Raw genomic sequence first — 11,897 nt, 5'->3', positions numbered from 1 at the left:
AAATGTAACAGTAGAGTTAACTGGCTATTCCATCTTGAGTGCCCTGAGCTGCGGACTGGCCTTGTCTGGTGTGGAGGTTGAGTAGATGGTGGACAACACAATGATCTCAGAGTCAAATGGTCCTGTTCAAATCCAGGCGCCAACCCTCGGCATGGATACTCTGACAAATCTCCAAATGCCTCTGAGGTATACAGTCCTACTTACCTCACTGTGCTGGTGTTGACATAAATACATATGAAATCACTTTGCAGACCACCAAGGGTGGTGTGGGAACACTTGCATGGTATTCTTATTTTAAAACTATCCTCTCCCCCCCGTCCCAATTAAATGGTTCCATACGCATTTTTGAACTCTCAGGTCAATTTAAAAAATAGCTTTCTCTTTCTTTGTTCTCAGTCTGTTGGCTGAAACCCTTCTTTCTCCTCAGTTTACTGCTTTGATTTGCTGTTGGCTTAGAAACCAAACGTCCAAGCTTGTGAAAAAGAGTAAGGTAAATAAAAATATTGTTATTAACTGACAATATGAAGTATTCCTCTATAAGTAATGTCCATGGGCCTGTGACATCTCTTTGGATAGAGTCTTGTTTTGGTTGGTACTAACTGCTCTTGACAAGTGAGATGAGATGCATTAGGGTGTTTCCATCTGTCCCACCTCATTACTGATTGCCTAGTGGAGGCACCCACCTTGGAGAAGAAGGTCCTCTGTACTCTTCCATAACCCAGAGTAAAGCCCAAAGCCTTTGAACCTCTCTAGGGTCATTGTTCAACATCTGGACTATGTATCAGGGTAGGAAATCTATTTCTTAAAATTGAGTTAACTTCCAACTAAAACATAGGCCTTGACTGTGTTTCCATTTTTCCTATTATGAAGCAGAAGAGGTTTGAGGTGTCATGGTAATAATGGCAATGAAAACAATCAGCGTGTATTCGGTGCTTAGTATGTGTCAGGCTCAGTGTTAGTGTTTCATGATCTGTTTTATGAAACTTTATCCCATCAGAAACCTTTTTTCATTGTGTTTGTAAACATAAAAGGATATGTTCTGAAGCACATGATGGTAAGAAATGGCAGTTTTGTTCAGGAATCCCTTCACAAATTTCTTAACCAATGTCATTGGTCTTTGAACTCTTTTTCCCTTAGCTATTCACAAACGTTTTGGCCTAGCTCTCTCTCCTCTCAACTCCTCTGATTTCTTTCCTTTTATTCTCATGGATGGGACAGTATGGTCAGTAGCATCACAGGGTTAGAAGAGAAGGAGTTCACTTTTGGACAAACGGGTGAATTTGGGGAAGCCTCATTCCCAAATGATGCATTTAGGCTATGTATGGTGTTTATGTAGGTACATTCTTTGGAAACGAGAGATTCCCTAAGAGAGAGAGAGTCATGAGTGTTATTTTTAGCTGGAACATTTCTGTCAGCTGTAAACATGCTTGAACTCAAGTTGGTCTTTGCTACCTATGTGCTTTGAGTATACTTTCTAGAGGCTACGATAGGCTGGTCAACTATCTTTTAAAACTTATCCACCTGTCACCTTTAATGGGCAGCTTGCCTTCTTAAGTTCCAGATGGTGTTTTGGCTGCTAGGAAGTTGAAACTTTATGTTAAAATGCTCTTGCTGTTTGAAACTTTCACCTTCTTACAGTGTTTTTTTCCTCTAGGCAAGGTCACTCTGAAGGCTTTTTGCTTTCACAACCTTCTAATCTGACTATAAATGGATTCTTCACAGTTGTTATCTTCCCCTTCATAGCATACATCTGTATGCTGTTTGCATGCATGTAGTATTGGTTCAGCTGTTCATTATCTGCGTGACCCTGGGCTTTCTAAGTCTCCCTGGGTTCGTTCCCTTTTCTGAAAGTGAGGAGCTGGACCAAGCACTCGCCATGGCCCTTTGCAGATTTAGTGGCCTTCTGCCCATCCTGACCCACAACCCCTGAGGACTCTAGCCTAGGCCTTGTCAGCACATGACCTGAGGGCAACCTGCTTCAATCACTCACTGCATTAGCAGTCCCACATTTTAAATAGGACAAAGTACCCTGTTCCCTTCCCTGCCACAGAAAATGGTATGATAGTTAATGAGGAAAAATGTTTGCAAAGCGCTTGGGAGCTCCTTAAAGGAAAACGCTCTCTATAATTATTAAGGTGCTGTGTTGGTAGAGCGTAGGTATTTCAAGAACTGTCTTACTAAATGGGGCTTATTTTCAGATTAATCAGGCAGCCACAACTTTCATTTATACGTATGTGTGGATTTGAAACAGTATCACTCAGTAGAAATGTTAATATTTTTCTTTCTTGTTATTTTCCTCCATATTGCTTATAGGGACCCCAAAAGGGCTTTCAACATTATACGTGAAACAGATGAGGTCTGCTAATTGTTGCTTTCAATGTGGAGAATTGAAGAGTTAAGATGAGTGGAAGTGGATGGCTTTTCAGGTCTGAGCTTATAGCCAGGAATGGCAAGTCCATCGTTGCGTTAGGAAGAGACACAAAGTCCAAAGCAGACACTAGAATTATAACATAAGGGAGGAGGTCATATAAGCTCCTTCACTTTAAACCGCTCCATTTTGGGCTATACAGATGTGGGAGTCAGATATGAATTCCATTTCCTTGGCTGAGTGACTTGGGTATGTTACTTAACCTCTATAAGCCTCAGTTTCCTTATCTGTAACTTGAGAATAATACAGTAAGTATCTGTCTTGTGAAGGTATTTTGAAAATTAAAGAGATAAAGCACTTAGCACAGAGTATGTGATCATCTGAAGGCAAAAAATCAACTGTTCTTTTCAGTAGAAAGGAACTGATGATAAATGAAACCAACTGAGAAATAACTTGCATTACACGGGGAAGCCAACTCAGGATTTAAAAAAAAACCAACTTTCAGATAATCAATAAAGCAAGTAATTATATTACAGCTATGTGATTCAGAGTTAAGGGTATAGTCTGCTCTCAGTTACATATGCTGATCAAAGCAGCGGTACTATGAATGAAGTATTAGTAAGTAGCTCTGACAGAGGGGTTCTGAGCAGGTGACAACTGAGCTCTGGAGCCCAAGATAACAGCACAGCAAGGGGATAAACTAAAGGGGCAGCAGTGTCCTTTACAATTCCAACGGTGTGGAGGGAGTGGCCAATGCAGATACTTCTCTCCAGTTTTTGATGCCTGTTCTCTAAAGAGCCTCTTTTCAACTCCTTCTTGTGGACCAGCACTGACACTCTACCAAGACTGACAAGTTAGGAAGAAAAAAAAGAAGAGACATCTTGTTAGGTTTGTAGATACAGAGGGCCTGCCCAAAGTTCAAGTAAAAGATATCCGACTGGGCTGAGACACCCCAACTCTGAATAGTGACTTCTGTAGTGGGGGGCTCAGCAAGAACCCACTGATTCTGCTGATTCTTTCTCATTCTAATCAGGCTTCTCCTGGCTTGCAGAAAGTACAGTGAATGCTGTTGGCGGGATGTTTTTCAGAAGCACTGTTTCTACCTGTCTCTCCCATTCTCTTGGTCTCTCCATCATCTGCTCTAGCACAACTCCCTTCTCTTCAGGTGAGTCTGGTGAGGGGTCAGAAAACTAAGACTGGGAGCTTGGGGAGAAGGCAGGTAGCAGGGAAGGAAGAGGAAAGTATGAGTTGGGGAAGGTGGCCACCGGCGAGGAAAGCAGAAGGAGTCCCTGAATGGAGAATGTCAAGGTGGGAACAGAAAATGGGAAAGGTTCAGTGGCAAGAATGGAGGGGTGCTCACACAAAGTCGCAGAGAGCTTTCACTGGCTGAAGAGTCTGCTCTCCACCGGAAAGGTCTAGTTGAAGGGAGGCCTACGCCCCCGAGATATGGCTGGGGTGACTCCCTGCCAGCCTTTCTCCAGTGCTGAGGGTGTGATCCTGGGGGCCAGTGTGGACTGTGGGGCCAACTGGGAGGAGGGATTGCCTACTGGGGGACACGCTGCATTCATACAACATCTGCGGCTTCAGGGACAACTAACATGTTTCCGTGTGAGGCAGAATTTTGAAGATCTCAGGGAACTTCATCTACGTTACTTAACTTTTCTTACACGTTTATGAGTGGGGTAGACATGAATGTCCCCAGAAGATGGCATCTCCATTAGAGAGGTTATCCAACAAGTCAGTAACAGATGAGAGGATGATACCAGCCTCGCCAGATTATCACCTCCTCCTCCTGTTAATGATTTCCTGTGCTCTGGATTCTGCTGCAAGATGTATGATGTTACTATAACATATATGTTCTTAAATGGCTTTGATGATTTTACCGTATTTATGGTTAAATGCTTTCTCAGAAATAATGTTATTTGATTCTTAGATCAACCATGTAAAGTAAATATTATTAAGATCTATTATTTTGTGGTAAAAACATTAAGGCTCAGATTGACTATGGAGCTTATTTAAAGTCACTCAGAGAGTGGTCAAACCAAGGCTTTCTTACTTCACATCATATACGTGTTGAGTGCTCCACTGGCTTGATATAAATAATAGCCCAAATTCTGGATGAGGATTATCACATTATTATCTTGATCCCAGTATTTTTATACTATTTCTGACATTCTTATGTTACTACTATTCCTATATCTTTTTATATCAAATTCATGGCTGAAATAGTTGAGCTTCTCAAGGTAACAAACAAAATTATCACCTAGGTAGAGGACACTAATGGACCAAAAACAGTCACCAATAAATGGGCTGTTGATAGTATGATTCAGAAAAAAGCCCAAACATCTACCATTGTTAGTGAAGAAAACACAAGTAGAAATGCAGATACAATAAATTCTCCAGCAAATAAAAAAAGAAAAAGAAAGAAAGAGAAATTTAAGTCTTGCTAGAAAATAATGCATTTATGTGTAAGTCCCTTGAGTTAAATTCTCCTGGAAAGCATGCCCACATTTCTGAACATTCATTCACTTACTCACTCAAAAGGTATTTGTTAAGCAACTACATATGCTAGACTGTATTCATATATAGATTTTATTTATTTATTTATTTATTTATTTATTTTTAATTTTTTTTGGTTTTTGGGTAGGCTCCATGCTGGGCGTGGAGCCCAACGTGGGGCTTGAACTCACGACCCTGAGATCAAGACCTTGGAGTTGGACGCTTAACCGACTGAGCCACTCAGGCACCCCCACATATAGATTTTAAAGCAAAAAGTCCTAAGATTGGGTCTTAAAAGAGAGTTCTACCTGGATAGTATTGCGAGATAAAATGCATGACACCCAGTTAAATCTTTCAGAAAAACAATGAATAATATTTTAGTCTAAGAATGGCACAAATACTGCATGGGACATACTTAGGCTAAAAATACACTTGTTTATCCAAAATTCAAATTTAACTGGACATCCTATCTTTCCTTCCATTCCCATTCCTTTGACTTGTTTTTTCCTCTTGAGGGGAGGGGGCATAGAGGAGCCTGCTTGGTTCCATGACAGGATGGTTTGTGTCATCTGTTTTTCTCTGATTCTCTTATTTTCAAATACGTCCTTAACTCTTGGTTTCGTATCTCACAACTTTTATGAAGCTGTAGTAAAGTGAACTTGAGACACTCCTAGGAGAAATGGAGTACCACTGTGGCTTGTTTGGGAGGAGATAGAGTGGTTAGGTGAGAGATACTCTTTTACTCTTAAAAAAATCATTAAGGAGTGAAAAAAAAATGCTGATGTTATGAAGGAAGTTCAGGGGAAACCCAAGAAGTATCACGTGGCTTCAGTGTTTGAATTCCATAGAGGAAGGAAATTTGTCAAGAGCTTATTATTCAGAGATATGAGATACAGCAAAGAAAGTCAACGTCTCTTGGGTGGAGGGGGCTCAGGTAATAATGACGATGGGTTTTTTTTTAAACATTAACTAGTACTTTACCTTTTATAAAAAGCTTTTTTTTAAAAGATTTTATTTATTTATTTGACACAGAGAGAGAGAGACAGTGAGAGAGGGAACACAAGCAGGGGGAGTGGGAGGGGAAGAAGGAGGCTTCCCGCTGAGCAGGGAGCCAGCTGGATGCGGGGCCTATCCCAGGACCCTGAGATCATGACCTGAGCCGAAGGCACTCGCTTAACGACTGAGCCACCCAGGTGCCCCTATGAAAAGCTCTCAAATGCACCATACCTTTACAGCTAGCTACTCAAAAGGCAGGAAAATTATTATTTCCATTATAAACACAAGAAACTGAGGGTTATAAAATTAAGTGATTTGCTTAAGGCCACACAGCCAATTAAAGGGACCAAAACTGAACTCAAATAATCGAATTGTAGTATAACTGTCTTTCACTTATGTCCCCACTCTGAGTTTCAGTGTTATAATCATTATGGAATATGCTTTACAGCCAAGGGCTTTCTGGTTCTCTACCGCGGAGCTCAGCTCCAAAGTCAGTACAACAGACTACTTATTTGTTTCAAACACTTCCTTTCAGTGAATATGTGGATCATTAACACAGAGCTCCACAGAATTTTATTTGGAGTCCAAGTCTCAGAATAGATTCTCTGCAGTTGTGGATAGTAAGTACTATTGACATTAAAGTTGGAGTAACTGAAATGCAAATCTAGGTAGCATGCATAATAGCCATGATACAGAGAACCCAAATGTCTTTCCTTTTAGCTCTATCAAGCTACTGCTTCTTAGTAAGATTCTTTCAGATTAGGTTATCCGTAAGAATACCAAAGCCATCCCTACTCTTCCCAGTATCCGTGGTACTTTCCAGAATCTTTTTAGACTGACATTTAGACTTTTTGCTCTGGCTTTTTATCACTTCCACTGGGCTCTTGTGAAGTTGGGAGGCCCTGTTTTTTTTTATGTTTTCCTAAGAAATTGGAGAGAACTTTGTTTTGAAATGGAGGCTGCAATGAATCCAGGTCCTGAATTACTTCCATATGTTCAGGCTGTCTTGCCTTTTGAAAAATCTAGACCAATTGTTCTTTCACTTTGTTAGGTTATGGACTCCTTCAGCTAGACAAAAGTCTTGATAGACAGATGGCCCTTCCAAATTGCCACTGCCAAATAATTCAGGGTGAATGGGAAGACTTCCACTTCTTTTAAATGAGGTGCTCAAGTGATATCTGTGTATTCTTAATTGTTCCCAGATGTGGCCATGTTATGCACACCTATACAAAACCTTCATAGTTTATTAGAGATCTGAAGGCTACACTTTGAGCATAACTCAGATTTATAAAATGACTTTACTTGTAGCTTTTGTATCTATGATGTCTAAATGTACAAACCCATTGCTGTTTTTTTTCATGGGCAAATCTAGTTATTTGGGTTAACCACAGAATTCTTTAGTGAATCCATTGGATGAATGTGTTTATATAGCAAAAAGACAATTTTTGATAGTGCCCTGAAAATTTTGTGTTGCAAATTTAAAGCCTTATTTCAATATGTGATCTCATAGAGTATGTGAATTTTATTTCCACTAGGTCTACTAGAAGAGATGCACAGGGGTGGCGGGGGGGCAGGGGGTGGAGAATAGAAATGTTTATGGATCCAAGACCAGTGAAGTGAACTTTGGCTAACAAGACACTTTGGCTAAAAGAGACACTGGTCTCTTTTTCCTCCCTAATCTTTAATTTGATGGTTTATATGAAAATTATTCAGAAGAAGAAAGGAGAAACTAAGTGAGAGCACTCTGTAAACCATAACGTGCCACATAACTAGAAAGATTACTATTTGATCAATTTACCAAATAATGATGATACCCATACCACATAGAAAATTGCCCTTGATTGATCTCGGGTTATCAATGCATTCACATTTACCCTAAATAAACATAGTGACTTACCACTACCTGATTTTCTTCCTAAATTCAGTAGTGAGTTACTATGTTGATTTGGAGTTGTGAAAACTGTCATTCTTAAGAACAACTGATTCAGTGTCTGTTATTTTCTTTCCTTTCTATTTACCAACTTAAATTTATCTGCCTTATGTCCTATCCCCTAGATTCCTGCTAGCTGATCGGAGAAACAAGGTTGCTCAGAGGAACTAATCTGTTTTCATGTATTGTAATTCTACTATGTAACTTTCTCTGGCAACTTATTTGTCATTTAACAGGGGTGTTCTGGAACCAGAGGTACACCAGAAGAGGGACTCATGATAGGAATTTCAAATACGGTGATCATCACTGGGGTAGGTATTTTCAGATATGAGAGAATCTATGTGAAATCATATCGTATGTATGGTCACTTATATGGAGGAGCATCTGTGAAGTTCTCACTTCTATGTCTGTCCTGTTATTGAGCTGGAAAAGGGCACTAGCTGTGCGATCAGGAGATCTTAGCTCTAGAATCACGGAATCCAGAGATGAAACACCATCTCACCCCACTACTCATCTAATGATCGAGGCCCCTCTACATCATCCCTGTGAAATGATCATCCACTCTCTCCTGGAACACCTCTAATTATAGAAACTCAGTCCCTTTGGAGGCTGTCTACCCCATCTTAGAGCAGCTCAGACTGTTAACAAACCTTTTATTTAGTTGAAAGAATCTCCTTTATAGCTTTCAATCATTGGTCCAGTTCTACCTTTTGAAGCCAAACAGAACAAGCTTAATGTCTCTCTCCTCCTAACCATTGAAATAAAGCTAACTGTGCTAATGTTAGCTACCATTTATAGAGTGCTGATGATGCGCCAGGAGTTGTTTTAAGAGTTTCATATATTAATTCACTTATTCTTGGAAACGACACTCTAAGAAGGATGTATTACTGTTATTCCCATTATACAGACAAGGAAACAAGTGTAGAAAGATTAAGTTATTTTCTCAAGGTGACAAAGTTCAGTAGTGGCTAAGTCTGATTTCAAACCTGGGCAACGTAGCTCCAGAGCTCCAGCTTAACTACTACATATGCTGCCCCAGAAGCTCAAATACTTGGATGTTATATGATGCTCTGAGTCTTTTTTTTTGCAGGTTGAACAGCCCTCGGACCTTCAACCATGCTATGCCATGGTTTTGCATTCCTTCATCATCCTAATTATACTTCTCTGACTATGTCCCAGTCTATTGTCTTTTTAAAAGGTTAGTGCCCAGACCAGACTGTGGTCTCTAGATGTTGAAAATAAGAGAAAAAGCAATAGAAAATAGAGTGAGTCTATCACTTCTCCATTTCGGGGACCACAAATGCAGCATAAGCTTGCATCAGCCTTGTTGCGGCCTCTTCAAGCTGATGGTTCATACAGAACTTACTACAGACTGAAATTCTCATCCCTGTTCTGCCTCTATGACTTTGGTCTGTAAAATGAAGTGACTGGAGTATATACTCTCCAAGGACATTTCCAGTTGTAAACACCTAGAATCAAAGACCGTATTACAAAGTTCCATGTATGTAAGGGATACTGTGCCTGCAAATTCCTTGTCAGACTTTTTCCCATTTGGCCCTTCTCCACTGGGTTTCTGTGATTTTGTATTTTGGTGGCAGATGCTTCACGCCTACAATGGGGGTATTGTTGGGGCTTCTAGAAGATGGCTGGCAGTGGGGTCTCCTTCAAATCTGGAAGATGTCTCCAAACCTTCCCTTGTACTTGCCGTCCTGCCCCTCCCTTCCTACAGCCCCCTCGCACGCACGGCCTGCTTCCGGGCCTCCAGAGGGGCCTGCACACTCACCTGTGTGTACGAACATGTGCTTGACGTAGTTCTGTTTGGCGGTGAAAGTCTTGTTGCAGAGAGTGCACTCGTAAGGCTTTTTTTCGCCCTGCCCACTGGCTGTGCTGTGGCCTGCGGTTGGGGCCAGGGGCTGTGGCGCTGGCAGCTGTGCAGTAAAGGTCGACAGGCCAGGCTGGGACACTGTCACAAACTGGGTCTGCTGGCCTGCCAGGGGCTGTGGCAGGCTGAAGAGGAAAGGCTTGGGGCCACTGCCCGCGGGCTGGGTAGTGAAGAGGGCCGGCAGGTAGGTGTTGCCGGCTGTGCCAATGACCTGTGTGTTGCTGGTCAAGGTCAGAGGCATCCTCAAGTTGCTGGTGAGGGTTTCTGTCTGGCGTAAGTAGAGCTGGGTACTTGGCAATGGCTGCCCGATGGACGTGTTGACCGAAGGCTGCTGCAGGACGCTCTTGTCGGAGCTGTTGCTGACAGTGATGACCGTGTTGTCCATCTCCACCTCGTTGCTTCTTTCCGGGGAGGAGGCACCTGTCTCTAGCTGGTGCGGCTGTGGGCCACCCTCGGCAGGAGCTTCCGTGGCCTGCTCGGCTTGGGCAGGTTCGGCCTGGCCATCCCGCGCCGCCCCGGGCCCGAACTGCTGCTCCACCGAGTCAGGCTCGGTGCCTATGGAGGAACTGACGCCCGAGTCGAAGCTTTCGCCCTTGGGCTCACTCTCAGTGCCCTCCGCTTGGTCGGTGTCTTCCGTGCATTCCTCGGATTCGTTGCGCTCCAGGATCTGCACCCTTTGCTGCCCGTAGTAGTCGTAATCGTCCTCCATCTCCTGCTTAATGTGGATGTTGCCCACCAGGGTCTGGATGCGCACGGGCCGGGGCTGCTTGCGGCAGTGTGTGGTTTCGGGGGTGGTGGACAGGTAGCGCTCCATCTGCTGAGAGCGCTCGTGGATGCGCGTGATCCAGCTGGGGTCTTCCATGTGGTGGTCACGCGGCAGGCCGAGCGCAGTCTCATGGTGGCTGACCACCGCACCGCTGTAGAAGGAGCGCTCCCCGCTGCCGTTCTGCATGGAGCATGCGTAGAGCGCCGAGTAGATCCTGTCCACGCTGTGCTGCGGGTGGCTCTGTAGGTAGCCCGACTCGGTGTCGCTGCTCTGGCCCGATGTGCCTGACTCGGGGGTGCCCCGTGGCGTGTCCTGGCCTGAGTCCTGGATCCCCGGGAACACATCGCCCACGTTCTGCGACACGATGCGCGTGCACTCATCGATGACTGTTTTGATCTGCAGGATGCTGGCGGCCGTGAGGATCTGCAGGGCTTCCGACTGCGAGACGCGCAGCACGCCGCTGTACATAAAGTCAATGAGCTTTTGCACCGACTGCACCGACACCACGGACGGGATCTCGATGTCGCTGTAGCCCAGCAGCAGCTTGTCCTGGAAGAAGGGGCTGCCGGCTGCCAGCACGCAGCGGTGTGCGCGCAGCATGCTCCCGTGGATGCGCACCGTCACGTCACAGAAGTGGCCACGGTTGCGCTGCTCGTTGAGGGTCTCGAGCACGGAATTGCTGAAGTTGTGAAGGTTGATGCTGTGAATGCGCTCGGTCATCCCCTTGCAACTGATGTCACCTGCACGGTGGCAAGACAGACACAAGACAGGGTGTGTGGGTCAGAGCTAGCTGACTGCATTCCTAACACCCAGGTCTCAGGTGGGTCACGCTCATGGCTCCTGGAAGCACCCCCACCCCCGACCTTGCAGACACAAGTGGGCTCTGTGGCAAGATGGACATGCTTTGCACAGGGATCGGGCTGCGGGTATGACGGCCTATGGGAACGAGGTCTTGGATTTGGCTCCAACAATACCCCTGCTATTTTGGGTACTGAATCCCTATTAATGCCCTAGAGCTTCAGCCAGGGTTGCCAGTTGAAGTAGGACAGCCTAATAAACAGATGGGTCTTTTGCCTGCTCTTCCTACAACTGCAGCACATAAGACCTGAGAAACAAGTGGAAGACTGGTTCTCCTGGAACGCTCTATCTCTACTTTAGACAGGTTGAAGCTGAGGTCCTTTGGGAAAGCTTACATTTTCCCCAGTTTTTCAGAGTTCCTGATTTTATTCATAGCAACAATATTCATAGTTAAAAAAATAAACTCCTTTCCTATTTATTACTTTATATGTATATTTCTCAATCCACACTATGTATGCAAAAACCCTTGGAAAATGCAATCCAGACTAAAATATCCCCCAAACAGCTGCCTCCACGTTTTCCACTTGAGGGACAGGCTCTAGGATGCTGTCTGCTGGCTAAAAGGGTGCTCACCCACTGCTTTCTGTATCTACACACT

The 11,897-nt window shown here is 43.9% G+C and overlaps 1 protein-coding gene across 31 annotated transcripts in view; it reads right to left on the bottom strand.

Moving 5' to 3' along the window:
* The window catches only part of ZBTB20 (zinc finger and BTB domain containing 20), a 764,927-nt gene that overhangs the window by 25,370 nt on the left and 727,660 nt on the right, over positions 1-11,897 (bottom strand). For all 31 annotated transcript variants that reach the window (XM_081796727.1, XM_081796734.1, XM_081833712.1 and 28 more), the window contains one exon: positions 9,577-11,181. In XM_081796727.1, the coding sequence (XP_081652853.1) occupies positions 9,577-11,161 (1,585 nt within the window). In that variant the 5' untranslated portion in view covers positions 11,162-11,181. The remainder of the gene's footprint in view (positions 1-9,576; positions 11,182-11,897) is intronic.

The sequence above is a fragment of the Leptonychotes weddellii genome, chromosome 1 (assembly GCF_054177405.1).
Source record: "Leptonychotes weddellii isolate Sample4059 chromosome 1, ASM5417740v2, whole genome shotgun sequence".
Taxonomy (NCBI): Eukaryota; Metazoa; Chordata; class Mammalia; order Carnivora; family Phocidae; genus Leptonychotes; species Leptonychotes weddellii.
The sequence above is the reverse complement of the archived record's forward strand: the minus strand, read 5'-3'. Positions and strand labels throughout refer to the sequence as shown.